Source organism: Lygodium microphyllum, chromosome 21 (genome assembly GCF_053477565.2).
Source record: "Lygodium microphyllum isolate KBCC chromosome 21, Lygodium_microphyllum_v1.1.10, whole genome shotgun sequence".
Classification (NCBI taxonomy): Eukaryota; Viridiplantae; Streptophyta; class Polypodiopsida; order Schizaeales; family Lygodiaceae; genus Lygodium; species Lygodium microphyllum.
The window spans coordinates 79,163,208-79,186,397 of NC_141155.1; the positions used below are offsets into that span (position 1 = coordinate 79,163,208).

General features: G+C 40.2%; 1 protein-coding gene across 1 annotated transcript; it reads right to left on the reverse strand.

Annotated features, from left to right (window-relative positions):
- Positions 1-5,253: 5,253 nt before the first annotated feature.
- On the reverse strand, positions 5,254-8,699 carry LOC148018191 (short-chain dehydrogenase reductase 3b-like). The gene is made up of 3 exons (XM_087662095.1): positions 8,616-8,699; positions 8,467-8,528; positions 5,254-6,170 (listed from the first exon to the last, which is right to left on the reverse strand). Exons 2-3 carry the CDS (start codon positions 8,514-8,516, stop codon positions 5,372-5,374), a joined length of 849 nt encoding a protein of 282 aa, XP_087518221.1. The 5' UTR covers positions 8,517-8,528; positions 8,616-8,699; the 3' UTR covers positions 5,254-5,371.
- Positions 8,700-23,190: the final 14,491 nt, after the last annotated feature.

Here is a 23,190-nt window from a genome sequence, read left to right on the forward strand (position 1 = left end):
GAAATGGGGATAGGTAAGGGATAACCTCAGCAGTGACTCACTGCTTAACAATTCTTATTCCACTTACCATTGGTAAAATTTTACTCATGTCAATGAAAAAAAGAGAGCAAACAATTCAATATCAGGGTTAGGTAAATGAAATGAGAATTTGAGGCACTTGGAAGTGATTATTTCAGTGAATGAGAGTGATTATGCAATGATCAATCACTAAAATAGATCTATGGATTTCCCATGAAATGCATTTGATAGAATGGATGGGATTCTTTATCATTTTAATCCCTCTTTCATCAATTGGACTTAGCTCAGCAAGAGGATTCAAAGAGAGATTAAAAATGATTAGAGTACCTCTTAATCTAGTAGGAGAAGAGTGTTGTTGTTGATGAAGGAATCTCCCACAAAGAGAACTTGGCTTCAGCAAATAGAGCTTGACTTCAGCTTCTATTAATCCAAGAAATCCACATTTTATCTTTCTAATGCTAATATCCAGCTTCTTGATCAAGAATCTTCATGAAGAGTGCTCCCATGAACCATTGGACCCAAAATTTGATGAAGAAGGCTTCAATAGAGATGCCACTTGAGTTGAAGATGTTGATTACTCTTCATTGTATAATATAGGCTTCAAAGAAACTTCAAAATTTGAAAGAGAATTCAATAATTCCCTTCCTTCAATTGACATTGGCTGCCCCTTCCATGAATCCTTCATGAATCCACTCCATTCTTCCACAATGGTGGAAAATCCATGCAATGTTGGTACTATCCTTTGTGTAGAGGCTTCAGGAAGCGAAATTGACCAAAAGCCCCATGATCTTGATAAGAAATTTGAGAAAATAAGCTTGCTGTCCAAAACTGTCCTTGTTAGGGTTTCATGAGAGAGGGAAAGACTCAAGATGGAAGAAACCTCATCAAAGCTTGGAAGAGACCAACTGCCAAAGGAAGTAGGAGCTTGGTATGGCCCGGCTAGAGCTTATTAGCTCCAATTTTCAACTCGTGAGGCAGGAGCATGATCAGGCGCAGATCACGCAGCCTGCATACTCATATACCACGACAAGAAAAATGAGTAATACCCTCAAATATGATACTCCATAGACAGCTTAAGTGGCAGAGAAGATGCTTGTGAGGTCAAATGGCAAGATAGAGTTCATGGCTTGAAGGTAAGATCAGAGATTTCCATGGTTTCTATGAGAGAAGCTCGTAGGAAAAGTGAAGAAACCCCTGTTCTTGAAAAGTAATCATATTTTAAGCTCCACTAAGTCATGTAACCCTGATTCTCTTCAAACTTACCCCAATTTTGGTCCAAATCTTGGTCATGACTTGCCAAATTGGTTGGAGCCCCCCATTGTCCACTGGTTCATGCCAAGAGCCTCCATCTTAGTCACGGTTTGTAAGAGTTCTCCATGTCAGACCATGGTTATGGAAGAACTAACTCTTGTGACTGAATTTTAACTGCAGTTTTCACTCCCTAGTCACTACAACTAAATCTATTGCATGAAAATGACTTCTGATAGGATCTAAACTAATGCTCAGATACCAATGTAATGAAGCATTCAACCAGGAAAAGAAATCTAACTAAAATTGAAATAGACATAAAATAACAACCAAAACATCTTGCCATGTATTAATGATGAGAGTTTTAAAAATACATGACAGCCATGGCTGATGCTTCATCTAGTAAGAAGAAAGCTAACATCAAGAAAGTAAACAATAAAATTTTCTAAATGAGCCTAAAGATGTCCTCTCTTAGCCTCTTGCCTTCTTTATCCTCACTCCTCATTTCCAAAGTTAAGGGTACAGTTACATAGGCAAGGGCTAAATTTACAAGGGCTGGAAATTACAAGGTATGGAATTAGCATGATTCCAAAGTACAAAAATATCAAGGTATTTTCTTTTATGACAATATACATGACTACTTATCCCTTAGAAAGACACTAACAAGAATCCCAACATGGGATGTTTGAGAAAACAAATCTGAAATATGTCGCTATATATACTTGACTACATATGCATAACAAAAATCAATACAATCTCATTGATTTTTTATATTTAATTCAAATTTTCTCTCAAAGGTCCTTGTGCATTGCAAGTTAAGATCTTATATATTTTCTATTCTACAAGTTATGTATACACCTTTGATACTCTTAAAGGTTCTAATGAATATGATTAAGTTAGTAATGAGAATTTTATGTCTTTGAGAATAACAAGGCTTTTTCAAGGCAACTCACCACATTTATATGTTATGAGTTCAGTTATGTAGAACTTAAAGTGTCTATTTTTGAGGCCCCAAATCTTAAATCAATTGAAGCACTAAAAAGGCACATGAAAATTTACAACATTGATAAGTTCAAGGTTTTAAAAATTTTACAATGTCTTGCTAGGAAACTCATCACATTTATAAGTTTTTTCTCCCCTTCATCTAATCAATTTCACTGTTAATGGTAAATTGAGATCTCATACCCATAAAGTATGTAGATATACTTTGAAGGGATTCTTTTACATTAGCCGATGTCCATTTCTTGTATAATGACAAATACTTTGGATCCTCATTATCCAAATGGATAGTCATAGTAAAGTGACCATTGCTTTTCTTAGAGTCTAAAGGTGCCCATGCATCCTTAGTCTTTCTTCATCTTCTATACTAGAAAGTTAGATGTAGTTGAATGTTGTATGATTACATAATGAGGTCCTCTGAGCATTTGCAAAGAAAAAAATCACCCTTGCGTGTTTTCTACATTTAGTTTGATCCAAAGATTTTCCTATCCAACCACATCACTTTTGTTCTTTTCAAATCTATTCCTTGAAAGGTTGACCCAAAAACATGAATTGAAAAACCAAGATAAATTGACTCTCCTTGATATTCTCCTCATATTCTTTTAATCTTCATATAACTTTGAATATCTTTGATGACCTTTAACTTGAAGCCCTGGATTGTTCCATTGTCTAGAGTATTTCAATTTGTAATTGAATTGAGGTTATGTGAAGGAAGGTCTTCCAAACTTCCAAATGCCTATGTGTTTACTGAAAGAATCTCTAAAAAATTTTAAATGAAAAAATATGAAGGATGGTTAGGATAAGTAAAGTTGTTAAAATCAATATACTTGATATTGAATATACTTGTGAGTGACTCCAATGGCTACCATTGCACTCTTGTCGATGGAAATTTTTTTATAAAAAGGTCTTAAAGTTAATCTTCAAGCTCAATGAAACAATAAAATTTCAAATAAAAGGATACACTTAATGTCAAATTTTCTTAAAAGGTAAATTTTGTTTCCTTATAGTGAGGTGGAAAATGTTATTGCATAGAAGGCACCAAGTGTAGGCTCTTTTGTAGAATATAATGTCGAATATTTGCTTTCCATGTTTCATCTTGTACATCCTTCATCTTGCATTCCATGTTTTATCTTGTACCTTAAATCCAAAAATACATCCTTTTTACTTGAATCTCATCTTTTCTCTTTTCTATTTGTTGATCTTATGAGGACCTTTATAAGAGGGAAGCATTATTATCCAATCATGGAGCTTGTAGGTTATTGGATACCACATATCATCCTCTCTTCTATAGTAGTATGTACATGCTCGTATAAAGTTAGACGATCATCTAGAAGAAGCCATGGAGGAAGAGATCTATGGTAGTGTCAAGAAATGAGATTGCAAGGCGTTGAAGGAAAGAAGCCATGGAAGAGATTTGGGGTAGTGACAAGAAATGAGATTGCAAGGTGCTAAAGGAAAGAAAAACAGAGTTGAAAAATATCATGCCACATTGAAATTTTTTGGATGGAATTGAATCACGAGGATAATTTTAAAGGGCCCCTTTCACCTTTTTGCTAAAGGTAGATGAAATTTGACCAAATTAGTAGAGAGTCAAATGTTACATTTGACCACACATGGCATTGTCCTTATTGCCTCTTCACTAATCTCATCATTAGTGAAAGCTAATCAAAAGGCTTGTTTGGCCTAATGTGAGAATTTAAGACTTTGAAGCAATGCAAATTTGGTATCTGTATAGAAGGGTAGAGTTAAAGATGATGTTTGGTGTTTGAAGGATGATGGAATAGTAGAGTTAAAGATGATGTTTGGCATTTGAAGGATGATGTTTGATGTTTTGGTATGTGTATGGAAGGGTAGAGTTAAAGATGATGTTTGGTGTTTGAAGGATGTTGGAAAATATGACTTGTCTTTGCAACAAGCAATTTGGCACTTTAATGGAGCCTTTGGAGATAATTTTATACCCATACTAGAGAAACTTAAACTTATCAAGGCACTCTATACAAGAGGGATAAAAAGATGAAAGAATATTTGGCATGCTACTCTACTTTAATGGCTCTCAATTAAGGAGATTGCCCAAAATCAAATTTGCGAAAGAATTAGTAATTGTGGATGTGAGTTCTATATAGTAAAGGAAAGATTGATCGACCTCATACATAGAAAATTCCACCCATCCACTTATTTATTTGAGAATGGAAAAAAGAAAAGGCTTTATGGATTGTTCTAGGAGAAGGGATTTCATAGTTTTAGAGCCTATCAGTATTTGAGGAAGAATTTTCTCTGCACTACAAGGCAAACATGGAGAAAAAGGTGAGAAGAATATGGGCTTGCACACCTTCCAAGGGACTAAGTTTGGTATTGTGGGAGAATTTGATTGATAAGTTCTCAACAAGGAAAAGTGGAATTGCCAATAAGACAAAATTTTTTGGTCATTTTTGAAGAGGTGGGTGGAGAATATTGTATTTCACAACAAGATTGGTGTTAGGAATGCCCTCTTTTTGGTGATGCTTGGTAGCTAAATAAATGGTCACTCAAGCTATGGAATGTGTTTCATGGTGTCACCATATGTTTCATTTGGAACTTTAGGAACAATAAGGCTTTTTTGGAGAGCTTCATCTATGACTTCTTTGAGCACTGTATCATGCAGGGATAAAAATTTGGTGGTGTTGAAGGTTTAAGGAAGAAGGATTCCTTGTTAAGAGTGTCCCATAAGCTACTTAGGATATGTAATGTTCCCCACTATTAAGGTGGATTGATGTAAACATTTCTTCCATAACACATTCTTTCATGAGATAAAAAATTGATCACGTGAACTGTAAACTCTTTCAGATTGATAACTAAACTTAGTGACATCTTGCCTACTAATAATTTGTGTTTTAACACAAAACTAAAATGAATACGTTTAAAGGAGACTTGATTAGAAATTGTTGACCTCACAAAATTCTATAACTAGAAAATTTCATTTTAATATTAGCACTTTCAAGATTGCATGACTTTGAAAATAAATATTAAGGCTTTTTTATGTGAGTCAAGATAGAATTTTAAGCAGATGTAAAAGTTACACAATGTTTTCAAGAGACTTCTCATAACAATGTGATGTTTCTACTGTATCTTAGGAATTAAAGCTATGGTTAGTGGAAGTGAATCCACCATCAATGATGAGATTGAGTCCACTACAATAAGAAGCATCCTCAGATGCAAGGAAGAGTGCTGACTTAGCGACATCCAATGCTGACAAGCAATGACCGTGCAAATTAGCCTTGGCATCACGAATGGCCTCACATTGCTCTGGAGTCAGTGTATCATCGCTTGCACCTAGTCGTAGATGTCTCACTAGTAGTGGCGTGGCAACACCCCAAGGTGACACACAATTGACCCGTATGCCATACTTGCCAAGGTCACTAGAGGCCGCTCGAACAAGGCCCAAAACTGCATGTTTGGACATTGTATACACAACTGGTGCCATTCCACCCATGATACTAGCCACACTACATGTGCACAAAATTACACCACGTGTACCCGCAGCCACCATTGCATGTGCTGCATGCTTCACACCCATTGTCATGCCACGTACATTTACATTCATGACATTGTCAAAGTCCTCCATGTCAATGCCTAAGACATCCTCTCCTTTGCCCTTCCCAACAAGGCCTGCATTGTTGTACATAATATCCAACTTTCCCCATGTGGACAATGTGAACTCTATAAGGGACTCCATATCAGCTTCTTTGGTAACATCACAATGCTTGTAGACTGCAGATTCATTGCCCACATCAATTGCCAATTGGGTTCCCATTTCATCTTGTATGTCTGCAATGACCACCTTGGCACCATGCTCTACAAACAAGCGCACAGTTGCCTCACCAATGCCACTTGCTCCACCAGTGATAATAGCCACCTTGCCCATTAACCTACACATAACATAACATGTGTAAATGAGCATACTCTTCCATTGATCAAAATTAAAAATATCATTTTTCCTATGAGGTATTTATTGCAATATTTGGTCTCTTGTAATATTAAAGACTCCATGGTTTGTCCATGGCTTAATAAAACTAATCAATATTCAAGCATGCATCACTATTAATAGAGCTTTGATGCGTAAACAAACTTGGACTCTACTCCTTTGGAAAGAAGAGGAAGGGCCATTAAACAAAATTCTTTCTCAATGGAATGTAACTAGTTATGTACATTCAATGAGCTTATTAAAAGGCCAGTTGCTTTTGTATGCTTGTGTTATGCCCAAGTTTGTTAAGCCTTAATGTTAATGCACAATAGTGTGATACAACATATTGGTGTATATGGGATACACAAGCTATAAAATTGAACTCACTGACACATATGCTAGATTTTAATTAAGTTTTTACCATAACTTAGGTAGCATGTGCCAATGCAACTTGATCCAACCGAAAGATCAATTATCCCAAGCAAGAATATTTCAATGAGTGCACTACTCTTTTACTAAGGCTTGCATAAATAAGTTGGAAACCATACTACATGCTAACATGCAACTAAATGAGAACTACAAAAAGGATTTTGATAGAATAAAAGTAGTGCTTTTTGTAACCTCTAAGTGATATGGTGGTCACATATGAAAATAATGAACTCCATATCGCCAACAATTATCGAATTGATTGGTTATGCAATGCAACAAGGAAAATCCTCTAGTTTATGATTCATTAATGGATGTAAGCTATCTTATTGGTGCTTCCTTTTTAGGATTGCTCCTTTTTAAGGTACAACTTACCTACATTTACACATGAAAAAAGGTGCATATTAAATAGAAACAAGTTGAGTTGTCATGTACCTTTTTTGGATGTGATATAATAAATAGAGAAAAAGTTCACCCATCAATTTGCTTTCACATTACAAGATTTTATATCTAAACACTATTTTGCATAAAACAAAGGATAACGCATATTGAAAAATTTTATTCGAAAGTAGTGCATTAGAAGATGATGGACAAACGTGGAGAAAAGGTATTGTTTTTTGTGGTAACTTTTGCTCTTGATGCAACATGTCTTTGACCATGATGAGATGAGAAGTTCACTTGCATTGGACCTTGGGTCCTCTCTTTATAGGCTAGTACAACCCCACTAGACAAATCAATCCCCCCTTAGGTTTACCTCATGAATTGCATTGAGCCTTGAAGATTATATCCAAAATATCCGACTAAGAACTATTCAATCCCCCCCTAGGGTTTACTCATGAATAGCATTGAGCCTTGAAGGTTATATCCAAAATATCCAATCAAGAACTTAGAAAACCAACAAGAGTCCAATCTTAAGCTCTTAGGGTTATCTCACTACTTTCATTGGATGTTGGAAGTTAATCTCTACAAGAAGCCATGTCAATCACCAAGAGCCCCTTAAGGGCAAACTTTGGGCCAAATTTGAAGCCCCTTATAAGAACCTAATGGTTGAGGTAGCAATGTATATAAATGGTTGAGGTAGCAATGTATGTATATGTGATTTTATAAAAGAGAATATGGCTAAAATATGGCATTTAAAAAGAGAATATCTATACTATTAGTTCAGGAGAGGTGGAGGGTGGGTGCCACGAGGCAACCCCCACCTCCCTCACAAAAAAAAAGAGAACACGAGGGCGAGTGCCACGTGTCCAGCACCCGCGCCCCCCCTCCCCCCCCAAATCGCGCCGCGGGGAGCGCCTAGTGGTAAAGAAGGGGAACGGAGAGAGGATCGCTATGCGATAATTCTCTCACTCACACACACACACACACACAAAATGAAACGACAATCAAAGTCATTCCCAAGGTCTCCTCTTTGAAGGTATCCTCTCTCTCTTTCTCTCTCTCAACGTTGCAGATCTCGCCTCTCTCACATCACTTACACAGCAAAATGACAATCAAAGACATGGTCTTTTGCAAGGTCTTCTCTGAAGAGGTTCTCTCTCTCTCTCTCTCTCTCTCTCTCTGTGCACAGCCAGATCTCACCTAAGAATTACGCATTTTCCTGCCTACAAAAAGCCCACTACTTCGCGACAATTCAACGTACCACCCAAGGCGATGGACCAGAGAAACACAGGCTATTTCGTTGCAGTTTCTCGGCAGGAAAGGGAGATCCGCGAAAACAAGCTAGCAAGAGGAGGAGGATTCTTGTGAGACAGGAAACGCACAGAAAGACGGATGTATATGTGAAGGGGAAGAGCAATGAAGAGAGGAGTGAATGAGGGAGTGTGGGTGTTTACCTTTTGGAGCTTTGGATGGTGGAGGGGTTGGGGGCGACGGCTTCAGCCATGGATCGCGCTTCCTATCAAAGGAATCAGAAATTAGACACAGGCACAGACAGACAGACAGAAAGAGAGAGAGAGAGGGTCTCTGAGAGATAGGTGCGTACCGTTTAAGAAGGCAAGGAGAAGACGAGGGTGGGGGGTATATTCGGGCTGCCCGCGCCGAGACAAACATCGTGCCCTAGTAATTATACTCCCTCTTTTTGGGCCGTCCCTCGCAAAAGTTAAGAGCTGCAAGAATACTAAGCCACAAATAAGCATGAGATAGACTAGTTGATGCCATCATCGATGTTTATCTTTTAGGCGATTTTTTGATTTTTAGACTAAAAATATGTGTCTCTAGACCAATTCACGAAAAAGGGGTCATTTTTGAAGCCCTTAAATCATAATGATCGTGTATAGTCACCCACTCTGGGCACATCACCGTAGACACTTCCGATCAAGGTTTTGATAGAGTGTCCATTTAACACCATGCCAGGTGGAATACAAAACTTGTCACAGTTTTCGGTAATGCCCACCCTATCTTCTATCCCTTGAATCCAACAAATGAACCCCACCACATTACCAACCGCTGACACCCGCATATTCCCAGATAGTCTCAACATCCTCAAGTAATGCCACAAATCAAAGTAACACAGTGCTGCATTAACAATATCCTCACACGTTCCCTCCACCACAACTAGCAAGATACTTGCCTAAAATCCCCTCCAAACAAAACAACATTTTCACCAAATGGCATATCACACCTCATAACGTCTCCTCTCGGACCTTCAAAGGCATATCGATGGCCCATAGGAGCCTCATCCCACAAAATAATGCTTGAATGTATCAATAACTAAGCAAGGTCACTTTGAACAAGAATGTTACAAGTGGACCAATTATTCAAGTCTACTAGGATTTTAAATTGTGAGTGAGCTGGAGCAAGGTAGCAATGTTTCACAACACTACAGCCAACGCTACACGACCACCCCTGTGTACCTTCGCAAGCAAGCACTTATACACGAAAGTCTTTCCAGACCCACCGAGGCCATCCAAAAAGAATACTACTCCAACATTTGCATCAACAACATCCATAACTACACCAAAGGCCTCGGCAGACAATCACCAATGTTCTCACTAAGAGAAATTGAAGCTTTTTTATGTTGAGACAATGTCTTCACCAGCTTTTCAATCCCATCCAACTAACGAATGATCCTCATGAGATATATAAACCATTCTCTTTGCTTAACTAACTAACTAATTAACTTACTAACCAACTCACCAAGTAAGTAATATAACCAATACAGTCAACCTACTCTCCCTCCCTCCCTTCCTCTCTCTCTCTCTCTCTCTCTCTCTCTCTCTCTCTCTACTTAACCAACTAACTAACTAATGTAACTAACCTACTTCTCTCTCTCACCTCCTCCTTTTTCTCTCTCCCTTCCCCCCCTCTCTCTCTCTCTCTCTATCTCTACCCAACTAACCCATAGAATTCGTAAGAGAGAGAGAGAGAGAGAGAGAGAGAGAGAGAGAGAGAGAGAGAGAAGAAGAAGAAGAAGAAGAAGAATAATAATAATAAGAATATTTTGAAAGTGGATTATTTGTCATGTTTTAGTATTTATTTAACTTTTGTAGATGCCTATAGAGTGGGGCTATTATCCGATTTTTGACTTATCAAAAGAAGCTATAGTGCACGTTGTGTGTGGTAATGAGTGATGATATCATACGAAGGATGCTTGGAAGAGTCGTTGAGCATTTACATGATGATGTCAACATAGATATTAAGCTCCGGGTATTTATTGAAGTTGTACATTGTGGATATATGCAATGTTTTTGGGTGCATATATACGAGGTTGACCACAAAAGAGGTTTTGACACTCTCATACTAATAAAATATTGAGGCATTGGTTTGAGTATGGATTCAAGGATTTGGGTTGTTTTGTTACATTGCATCAACATTTATCGGTACCTATTGAATGGTTCACAAGTGTTCGGCCAAGTATTATTATTTTGGGAATGATATGGTCTTTGTTAGTTGTTCCATGAACTTATGTTGAGATTTTGTTCAGATGCAAGTGCTACAAAGAGAGGTAGGACTATGGCATCCCCTGTGCAATTACCAATAGAAAGTATGGAATCAACCCCTACTTCGCCTTCACATGTTTTTCTTGAGGATGACGATTTTGCCAATGATTCCTCGAAGAAGAGGAAGCTTTGTTCCTCTTAGGCACCTTTGAATTACCGTCCTTTTTTTTATGGCATTGGCCATTTTCATGTGGTACTTGTCGGGCATATGTGAACAAAAGATAGGATGTCTCAAACTTGGCCTTCGTAGCTTGCTAATAAGAAGTAGGATGCCTTATATCTTCCCTTCATGGCATGATCGGTAGAAAGAGGCCAATCATAATGGGCATATTGAGAAGTTTTGCCATGCTAGGAAAAGATCTCAAAGAGCATATCTTGCAATAGTCAAAGAAGATGAAGACAACAATGGAGAAGAAGAATAAGAAGACACCCAAGAACAAAAGGATAGGACTCACCAATCCCTCTTTTGTGGCTCATTTTCTGATAGGCTTTTTTAAGTTTTAAATGTGGACTTGCCTAATGTTCTTACCATAAGCTCCTATACTTCTCATGTAACCTTTGCACACTACAACCTCTACATACTTAATGAGGCCTTGTGACAGTCTCTAGCTTTGTATGGTTGGTTCTTTTCATTTCTACACTTAGTAAGGTTTTACTCATGCAGCCTTTGTATACTCAATGTCTTTCTCTCTTGTGATTAAGGAGGGGTGTTGAGAAATGCGCAATCACATCCACTATAGCCTCTTTGTAAGGAACAACAAGGCAAAGAAACACATTGCAAATACAGCCTTAGACTAGGTCATGTATGCATGGTTTATTAAAACCATAGTTGGTGAATACCATGGTCATTTTCCACCTACCAATACCACCTATTGTAAGCTTGTGGAGGGTGTGAGTTGACCACCAAAACCAAGGCAAAATGATCACGAACTGATAGCTAATGATGCTGCCCACCAAGTACCATCAAAAGTACATAAAATCAGGATGATTTAGCATGAAAATTCCACGTTAGCCCATATATAATTTCTTGCTGTAATAAATTACAACTAGGTATAATGAGAGCAAACTGTAGGAAAAATGAATGCACCAAGTCAACCACTGACTGTCAAAGCATAACCAACATCAAGCGGACATAAATCAACATGTGACAGTCATACAGACATTGAGCAAACATCCAAGCATGTCAAATGAATCCATCAGTAAGACGGCACACCCCTTGTGTAATAGGGAAAAGTGTACACAACACTGGTAAGACCTAATACAAAGAGGTGTATGCTCAGGGAGAGTGCAAAGCCCAAATTAGCCCAAGTACATCTGTGAGGACCACCACATATCAACCATGCAACATCCAAGTGAAGATCCCAGTCTCAAGTATCCGAATGCTCAAGTAGCATAAACGGACTGCTCAATGTCTGTCAAGCATATCAAGACACTCATATTGGCACAAAGGCCATTTGAGCACTCGCATCCTATCCTTCCAATGACTCTCACAGGGTTTGTTTGGGAACTTTCTCAAAACTCCAATAGCGAAACTAATATCTAGCCAAGTGCTGCACAAATAGATCAAGTTTCGACCAACCTCCTATACCTCCCAATGTCTACTAGTGCTGATTTATCCTCAACGGATAACTTTGCATTGACTTCCATAGGTGTAGCTATCTCCTTGTACTCAGCCATATCAAATGCTTTCAAGATCTCCCATACATACTTCTTCTGAGAGAGATAGATCTTTTCTAGCTCTTGCGAGACTTAAATCTGTAAACAATAGTGCAACAAGTCCAAGTCTATCATTTCAAACTTAGAGCTTAAATCCTTTCGAGTTTGGTTAATCATATCTTCATAGTCACTTGTAATAAGAAGCTCATCCACATATAGGACAATAACTAGAGACTTTTCACCATGCTTGTAGATATATAAGTTAGCATTTGAGGCACATCTTTTGATGATTAAGCTTTAAAAGAACTTATCTATCTATTGGTACCATGGTCTAGGGGCTTGTTTTAGGCCATACAATGCCTTCTTTAGCTTACACACTTTGTTCTCAGATTGGGGGACCTCAAACCTTGGTGGCTAAACCATGTACACCTCCTCCTTGAGGTCACCATCCAAGAACACTAATTTAATATCCATTTGGTAATGGCCACTTTACTGTGGGCAGCCACTGCAAGTAGTGTGTGTATAGTGGCCATTCTGACAGTTGAAGCAAATGAATCTTGAAAATCAAACCCTTCAACGTGTGAAAATCCCTGTGCAACTAGCCTGTCTTTGTACTTTTATAAGGTTCCATTAGCCTTGTACTTGACCTTCCAGACCCACTTGGTACCAATAATCTTTCTCTTTGGTGGCCAATCCACTAGCTCCCAAGTGTCATTCTTCATGATGCTATCATACTCAGCTTGTATAGCTACCTTCCATGCTAGATTTGCAAGTGCTTCTTCCAAGTTAGCTAGCTTCTTTACTTCTCTCATAATATCAACCATCAAGGCCATATTGACTATGTGAGGAGAAGCCATTCTTTTATCCTCTATTCTCTGAGAACCCCTTGGTACATATACCTTCTCCTCAAAAAATGTGGTCATAGAGTTGCATCACCCATTGTGGCAATGGCTTTTTCGGTGTGGTGTGATGTCAGGTTGGCGAACTTTCTCTTCATCATCAAAAGATGAATCTTCCTCCTCCTTAAGGATAGGGGTAGCGCTTGGGATAGGTCCATAGTGGGATACTTTTTCACTTGATGATAAAGTGGAAGAACTTTCCTTGTCCTCCATTGTCTAGAGTTGCTCCTTGAACACCACATCATGGTTCACTGTGATCTTCTTTGCCTCTTGGTCATACAATTTGTAAGCCTTTTGCTCATCACTATAACCCAAGAAGATACATTTTCTAATTTTTAATTTTAACTTGTTTCTTTTCTCACCAGAAACATGCACATAGCATTCATATCCAAAAGTTTTGAAATGTGAGACGAATGGTTTCTTACCAGTGTAAGCATCATGAGGTGTTTTTCCCTTGAGAGCCTTTGTGTAGCTCCGATTGAGAATGTAGACTACAATATTTACAACTTTAGCCCAAAAATGGTTTGGTAATCCTTTTCCTTTTAGCATGCACCTTGCCATCTCAACAATGGTGCAATTCCTAAATTCCACAACACCATTCTGTTGAGGTGTATGAGGTGTCATCAATTGATGCTTGATCCCTTTGCTCTTACAAAAGTCATCAAACTCCTTTGACTTGAACTCACCACCATATGTTCTAAATTTCTTCACAATTTTCTCTATTTCATTCTCAATAAGTTTTAGCCATTCTTTATGTAACGTGGCCACTAGAATCATCCAGGACACGTCTTAGCAGTCCATCGGAAAGGATGTCTCGAAAACTCCACCCGGCATTCCCATGGAATGTTATGGGCTTTGCGATCTAGGTCTTTCCGCGTCTGCCACGTAGCGGAAGTATCCTGGCCGTTCCCACTTAGGATCGATCGGAATCAGGGTTATCCTGATTGGTCATTACCTAACAGCAACTAGCGTCGGACCCAAGCGAACTACTTTACGCAGAAACGCCGGGTCCGAAGCGGATTCACGCTGCACTTGGTTCAAGGAGAATGGGAAATGAGAGGGATGCAAAGCTCAACCTCTCTGCCATAAGGCATAGTGCCATTCCGTTTCCCTAAAAAAGCGTAAATTGGTTAAGACATAACTCTAGGTCCACGCTTTCGTTGTTCGTGTCTTTTGACGATCATCCCACTGTTCTTCAAGTTTTGAGAAAAGTTCTCGGCTGACCGGGACCACCCAACCGTAGGACGGACCCATGGTCCATCCTTCGCACTTTCCTCAGTTTGTTTTAGTTATGTAATTATCTAACACATTAATTTGACATGTAACAATCAGCTTCTTTAATTAATCCGTTAAGCACTGGTTCCTTTACATAATCTTATCACGTGACATAGAAAAACAATATCAAACAAGTTCTTTATTAACATATCATCATTTTTATCTTTGAAATACAAGGAGTTTCCACCGTAGGCTTGTCCATAATCCGCCCGAAGGCTATCCAGTAATCCACATGGATCACTATTCCAAGCTTCTGCCCGTAAACTAGTACGCGGGCCTCGAGATCCAATCCCGAGTCACGTTAGCCTCTTGTGCAGGACTCGGAAGGCGAGGGATTTACGGCCAGAGCCCCCCCTGGCACCCAAGCGTCCTCCTGCTCCAAGTAGAGCTCAACGGAGAGACCTCTCACGGCGGGTTCGGTCCACGTTCTCGGCGCGGTCAACAACCCCCTTGGTTAGGGTCAGGCAGGTAGTCGGGGGTAACTGAAACTGCCTCTCCCTTTAGGCCTTCAACCTAAAGCGTAGATATTCATTTAATTTGTAATTCATAAATCAAACAGTGCTCTAAATTCTCTAGCAAGCACAAACACTTTCATTAACCGATCTTGTTATTGGCAAACTGCTAAGGAATGATGCTTTCCTTTTGAATGCATCAGTACTCATTCCAAGGTGTCTTGCAACTTGGCAAGATCCCTTATATTCTCGGTTAGGGCATACCTTATTAACCCAACTTGGGTAAAGTTCATTGGATACTTTAGATTCCGTTTTTTTAACTTTCCTTATTTAGAAGGATATAAAAAAAAACATCCTTTTGCAAGATAACTTGTGTAAGGATCCGCCATCCTTGTTGAGGGTATTTAACCTTTCTTCTTGTGAATCAATCACAAGACTATATGACTTCGTACTTGCTGCGCAAGTCCTGCATCGTAATATACGATAAAATAATCCGTTTTCGTTTCTTTAAGCTGACGTTTGTTGGACCTAGGGTCTCTTTTTAAGAACCTCAGGGACAAACCCTAGTTCTTTTTTCATTTTTCGAATTTATTGACCCTACAATCAGGGCAGGTAGTCAAGTATTTAAGGTATAAACGTTTCTTGGCCTTTAAATCATTCCCAAGGCATATTTCGCAGCATAGGTATTTCTAAGTTTACATTAAATCAGTTATCTTTTAGGAGGTAATATTGAGATCACCTCGACACGATTTGTTATCCTTGTGACAATTGATTTTTCAGTCCTAAACTTTAATGCTTTGAGGTTAGGTAGATTCAATTAATCCTCCTTTTTCCTTGCAAACAAAACTCATGCCAAATAACAATCTTTTCCTTGCTAAGATATGCAGTTAGCGATGATAACTTCCTAGAATTCAGGAACCTAAGAAACCTTTCATGAATTTCATCCTCTATGTTGCAAAAAAAAAGAATAGGGTTTAATGGTGCAAGATGCAGTTTTTATACCTTCAGAATTTAACTGAAATATACTACTATAGTAAGTAGATAATCTTGCTCGTAATTCATTATAATGCATGATGCTATTCGAAGGAAACTATGTTCTATACATTATCATTTGTTCAATTAAACTAAACTCCTTCATTATAAATAACTCGAAAAAATATATCCTATCCCTAACAATTCATCTTTGCATGATTGACTTAAAACTGATATAAAACCAAGAAGAAAAAAAACATGGTTTTGGGGTGAGATATCCACATGGATACCGGGAGATGACCCTCCCGCAGCTACTCCTTGGACTTTCTTAGGCGGCATTGCAATTCGAACATGAAGGCAGCTTTTACTCTTTCTTCCGGATTTCCACCGTCCCTCTTTCGAGGCAAGGAGCCGTTTAAATGGTTGATCATGAGAAGGAATAATAAGACCTTTAGGTTCTTAGCTTCTTCGGAGAGGGAAAGGTTTATAAAGCCTAAAAAGGACCTATAGGGTATATTCACGGCAAAAAAAGTTGTGCGTGAGTGTGGCTTCGCAACATACGCACCTTGAGAGATTTGTTTTGGGCATGGGAGAGAAAGGACTTAGGGTTTTCAAGCCTAGGGTGAAAATTTGAAGGGTAACACAAGGAATTATAGCACGGGGAGAAGGTGTGAAGAAAAAAAAAAGGGTACACGGGGTAAGGCTTAGGGGGTGTGTGTTAAAAGGAATATGAGGGGGGTGCAACACGGTTTCAAGGAAACACAAGAAGGGACTTTACAATTTAGGCACCGGGAAGGGATTAATGAGGCCAAGGGTTGTGGGGGTTTAACGGCCCTCGGGAAGGGTTAAGGCCTTACGACCGGGGCGGGGTGAAGGGATTTCTAAGGGGTAGAACGGGGAGGGGGAAAAAAGGGTAAGGAAAGGGTATAGGAAGGGGCTTGAGGGTTAAAAAAAAAAACCCGGGGGAGGGGGGGAAATTTATGGAGTAGAAGGGATATGAGGGGGTGAAAGGGTTTTAAGAAAAACCGGGGAGGGGGTGGAAGGGAAAAAGCACATGAAGGGGGGCTTGAGGTGGTGCCCCTTAGAAGCTTCAAGAATCTTCTTGAAGCTTCTGTGGATTCACTGAAGCCACGTGGGGAGAGGGAGTTTCTTCACGATGTCGAATGTTGATGGAGTCAGTGGCTGCGGACTGGCGGTTGGATGCAGGGCGATTCCTCCTCAGCGGTGGTGGCGTTATGGCGGCCTCCCTTTCTCACAGTAGATGTCAGCGGCAACAGCAAGAGGCTTAATCTCCCCGCCTCCTCTCTCGTGTGGCGCCTTGTACCTACGGCCCTCCCTCTTTATATAGGGGAGGGGAGGGAATCCTCCCCCCTCTACGTGTCCTTATGCATGAAGATGGAGCCAAGCAAGCTCCAGCGAGGAGCTTGCTGGCTCCTCCATCCCCCCTCTCACGCTCCAGCTCGATGCGCCATTGCGAAGGCGAATTTTTTTTTAAATATATATATTTAATATGTTACATTCTCTCCCCCTTAGAAGAATCGAGATGTCCTCATCTCGAGATAAACTGGGGATATTGATGGTTGAGAGTGCCTTCATCTATCCAGGTGGCATCCTCTTCGGGATAATCTTTCCACTGGACGAGGCATTCTCTCAAGGTTCTGGATCTTAACTGTCTCTCCCTAACATCTAAGATCCTATCTGGCCTTAGTTCAAGGACTCCTTGACTAGGCATTACAATTTGTTGGTCATCAAGTACATGATTAGGGTTGGGTACATATTTTTTCAATAGGCTGATATGGAATACATTGTGAACTTTTAGGTTCTCACGGAGTTGCAATCTATAAGCATTGGGTCCTAGGCATTTGAGGATTTTGTATGGCCCACAATACCTTGGACTTAGCTTCTTGCAATCTCCTAGGGATAGAGAACTCTTTTTAGGGCGTACGCGAATGAAGACCATGTCTCCTTCTTCGAAGACTCTTTCTTGACACTTCAAATCTGCGTATGCCTTTTGTCTATCCTTGGCCGCTTGTATGTCTTGTCTTATTGACTTTATTTGATCATCCATGTCTTCCAACATCTGCCTAGACGCTTCAACCCTTAGGGTTGGATCAGAAAAGTTTAGAGGACTTCGACAATCATGACCATATAATGCTTGGAAAGGGGTCATCTGAATGCTTTGCTGGTAAGAAGCATTGTAGGCAAATTCTACCAAAGGCAAGTATTGAATCCACTTCTTGGGTTCTCGAGAACAGTATGCCCTAAGCATATCCTCGATGACTTGATTTACTCGCTCTGTTTGGCCATCCGTTTGGGGATGGTAGGCGGTGCTAAAACAGAGTTGAGTCCCAATAGCTTCAAAGATAGCTCTCTAGAAGTGTGATGTGAAGAGAGAATCTCGATCACTAATGATTCTTCTGGGTAAACCATGTAGCTTGAATATCTCCTTGATATACAATCTTGCAATGTCGGAGGCTTTATAGTTTCTCTTTACTGGAATCAGGTGTGCAACCTTGGTAAGCATGTCAACCACAACCATGATGGAATTGTATCCTCCCTGGACTTGGGGTAAGCCTATAACAAAATCCATACTGATGAATTCCCATTTCATTTGGGGGATGTCAAGCGCTTGCAGTTTCCCTGGCATCATGACATGTTCGGCTTTGATACGTTGGCAAGACAAACACTCAGTGACATATTTGAGAACGTCACCTTTGAGCCTCTCCCAATGGTAGCTCTTCCTAACTGCATTAAGAGTCTTAGCATAGCCAGGATGTCCTGCGAACGGGGAATCATGAGCTTCCCACATTATCTTCTGCTTAAGTGACTGGCTTGCAGAGCCTTGTTCTGTAGTAGACAAGTCCATTATCAATGGAAAATTCCTGATATTTAGCTTGCAACTTTTGATTCTACTCCTTGGTAGAGATCTCATTTAGCATTGTTTGGTAGGCCAAATCATGGCATGCTTCCTCTCTAGCTATTTCAAGTATAGGGTTGTTTGGCATAGATACTTTTGTAGCCAGAGATCTACAAGATTAGAGAATTTAGGAATGCCTTGCGACTAAGTGCATCGATAACTACATTCTCTTTCCCTGGTCGGTACTTGATTTCAAAATCATATTCCTCCAACACTTCAATCCACCGACGTTGCCTCATGTTGAGCTCTGGGTAAAGATCCATTTGAGACTCTTATGATTGATTACTAGAGTAAACTTGTTACCCAACAGGTAGTGTCTCCAAAGCTTTAGAGCATGGATGACAACTAGTAATTCCAGATCATGCATGGCATAATTCTTTTCATGACTCTTCAATTTCCTTGAAGAGTATGCTACTGGATGACCTTCCTACATAAGTACACACCCCAAGGCAAGAATGCTAGCATCAGTTACTACCTCGAACTCCTTATTGAGGTCTGGAAGTTTTAAAATAGGTGCTGATACCAAACTTTGCTTCAATCTGTCGAAGCTATTTTGTTTGGGAGTTGACCATGCAATAGAAGTTTGCTTTTTCAGTAAATCCGTCAGAGGTGCTGCAATCAAAGCATAGTTTTTGATGAAGACCCTATACCATCCTGTCAATCCAAGAAAGCTACGTATCTCTTTGACGGATACTGGTATTGGCCATTCAAGCACATCTCTGACCTTGGCTGGGTCTACTAATATTCCTTCTAATGATACTATGAATCCCAGATATTCAATCTGACACTTGAAGAATGCACACTTTTTCATTTTTGCATACAGCTTATGTGACCTCATTGTCTCAAGAACAATCCGTAGTTGAGGTTCATGATCTTCTTCCTGTTTAGAATAGACTAAAGTGTCATCGAAGAAGACAAGCACGAAATCATCAAGATATGGCCTAAAGATGTCCTGCATTAATCTATTGAAGGTAGCAGGTGCATTCGTAAGCCCGAATGACATAACCAGGAACTCAAAGTGCCCATATCTTGTATTAAAGGCCGTCTTTGGGATATCTTCTTCCTTGATCCTTATCTGATAGTAACCTGACCTGAGATCAATCTTGGAGAAGATCTTTGCACCTTGAAGACGATCAAGAAGCTCATCTATTCTTGGAATAGGATACTTGTTCTTGACTGTTGATTGATTCAACCCTCGGTAATCAATACATAGTCGAAGCGTTCCATCTTTCTTTTTCTGGAATAGTACTGGAGCTCCCCACGGTGAATTGCTAGGCCGGATGTAGCCCTGATCTAACAGTTGCTTGAGTTGTTCCTTCAACTCTATTGCTTCTGGTATGGACATTCTATAAGGTCTCTTTGCAATTGGTGCAGCTCCAGGCACTAACCTAATCTCATGATCCACTTCCCTTTGAGGCGGAAGTTTGGTCAACTCATCAGGGAATACGTCCACGTATTCATTTAGCCAAGAAGGCCCTTCATGAGACTCTTGCTTTTGATCTAACTTGTTGAGTTTGATCAAGTAAATGGGTAATCCTTTTCTGACTCCTTTTATGATCCGAGATACTTTGGCCAATTGGATTCTTGGCACTCCTACCTCACCTTGAGTTGTGACAAATTCCCTTTCAGAGTTTTGAAAGGAAACTTGCCCCTTTCCACAGTGAATTTGGGCGTCGTTGGGTAAATCCATTCCGAGTAGACACTCATGGATACCTAAATTCATGACTCTGAATTTGACTGAAGTCTTCTTTCCTCCCAGAAAGAATTCCACCTTAGCAGTTTGCCTGGTACAAGTTACCTCACGACCATTTGCCAATTCCACAAGCAGGGTAGGTGCTTCTACTGTGGCTAATCCTAATCTATTTGCACATGCTGGTGAGATAAAGGAATGTGTACTGCCACAATCAATCAAGGTTTTGAAACCTTTACCTTGATAGTCCGACGGTGTATGTATCACCGAGAACTGGCGATTCGGCCCTTTCTTGTGTAAAGCGGTATGGACTGTTGCTCTTTCGAATTCTGCTTCCATGGTCGGATCTTCTTCTTCCCCTTCTTCGCACATTTGTCTATTGGCAATGCAGGCGGTTCTTCCTCTTCCACGGGTAGCGGCTCCTTGACCATGGCCTGTTCCTTGAAAAGGCGCTTGGCGATGTCCTCCACCAAGCTTGGGACATTGCCTCTTGAAGTGACCGGGTTCGTTGCAGTGGAAACAACGGAGGTTTCGACCATTACTTTGAGTAGGAACAAAGTTGTTGACGTTATTTGTCCTTGCTTTCTTTCTTTGTCCCTGATTATGACCTCGAACTCTCTTCATTTGAGGTCTGAATGCTCCTCTGTTCGGGTCACTATAAGACCAAGTTTTGTTACCCCTTGGTCTAGCTTTCACCTCCTGAATTATAGGCGCCGCTCGAATGAGTGCATCCTGAAGATCTGATGGATGCATAGATTCGAGACGGGTATTTACTGGTGGATTTAAGTCCGCACAAAATTTGGATACCTGCTGCGTCATGTCCATCTGTGGCACATACTTTAAAAGTGAAACGAATTTAGAGTAGTATGCATCAAGAGTGAGTCCTAGCTGTTTTAGCTCGTAGAACTCATTCATTTTCTGCGTGCGATATGTAGGTGGTAAGTATCTTCCCTGCACGGCTTTCTTCAGCTTCTCCCAGGTAACGGATCCCTCTGCAATCCCTTGATCCCTGCACCATTGCTTCCACCAAAGTCTGGCTTCACCAGTGAGCTTTAACTTGGCGAGCATAGCCTGATTGGTGGGTGCAGTATCGGCTGCTTTGAAGTAATCCTCCATGGATTCAATCCAAATTTCAGCATTAGCCTGGACAAATCTACCTCTCTCGTCAAACTCGGGTGGCTTTATCTACTTGAGAAGGAACTTCTTCCCCTGGATCACAGCAGTACTTGATGTAGGAGGCGAATTTGGAACCTGTACCTGGGGTTGTGCCTGAATAAAGGTTTTCTTAACGTTATTATATGATAATCGATGTTTAGCTTATATTATATCTTTAATTCAGTTATCTTGTAAACAATGTAACTACTTAACTTTTTATCAACTCTTATGCACAGCCAGACATTGATAAAAAGAAGTCTTTATTTGTATTTACATGGGCATACCCCTTTCGAATACAACATTCCGTGTGATGATAAGTCAATTGTTACATTTAGTTTGGGGAGAACAACGTTGTATTGCATTTATCTACAGGAACTGTGTAATAGTAGGGTTTTGGGTCATGGATCTTCAGGGATCGATAAGTCATTGAAAGTTCAGGATATCCTTTCCGTTGGAATCCATACTTCTCATGGCGGCCCAACACTTTAATCCTGTCGGCGGGGATTACACGGGTTACTTCCTCATATACATATGAGTTCATTTCAACCCTCCGACCTCGGATATGTAAAGTCGAATTTACGTGAGCTTCCACAAAAACGAACAGCTTCACGACTTTCAAGTCTTCCAACCACTTGATCCTTTTTAAGTTGGTCTGTAGATAAGCAAACCGGTGGGCGGCTATATAGTAGATTCCTGAAGCACCCATCCATCTTCGTTCCATGTACAAAGGTGATGAATTATAGATCTGCTCCAGGATGTTCATCATCCCAATTCTTTGTCTATAAAGCGGAGAATGCATTGCAGTCATAAACATGACCCGAAATACCAAAAACTTGTTCCACGCTTCGTAATTCTGCAAGACAACATTGAAGGTAAGAAAATGTTTGGACATCAACAATTTCTTTACTTCATTTTATTGAGATCTCATAAAAACAATTCCGTTGTTGGTCGGCTCTGATACCAACTGTAACGTGGCCACTAGAATCATCCAGGACACGTCTTAGCAGTCCATCGGAAAGGATGTCTAGAAAACTCCACCCGGCATTCCCATGGAATGTTACGAGCTTTGCGATCTAGGTCTTTCCGCATCTGCCACGTAGCGAAAGTATCATGGCCGTTCCCACTTAGGATCGATCGGAATTAGGGTTATCCTGATTGGTCATTACCTAACAGCAACTAGCGTTGGACCCAAGCGAACTACTTTGCGCAGAAATGCCAGGTCCGAAGCGGATTCACGCTGCACTTGGTTCAAGGAGAATGGGAAACGAGAGGGATGCAAAGCTCAACCTCTCTGCCATAAGGCATAGTCCCATTCCGTTCCCCTAAAATAGCGTAAATCGATTAAGACATAACTCTAGGTCCACGCTTTCGTTGTTCGTGTCTTTTGACGATCATCCCGCTATTCTTCAAGTTTTGAGAAAAGTTTCCGGCTGACCGGGACCACCCAACTGTAGGACGGACCCATGGCCCATCCTCCGCACTTTCCTCGGTTTGTTTTAGTTATCTAATTATCTAACACATTAATTTGACATGTAACAATCAGCTTCTTTAATTAATCCGTTAAGCACTGGTTCCTTTACGTAATCTTATCACGTGACATAG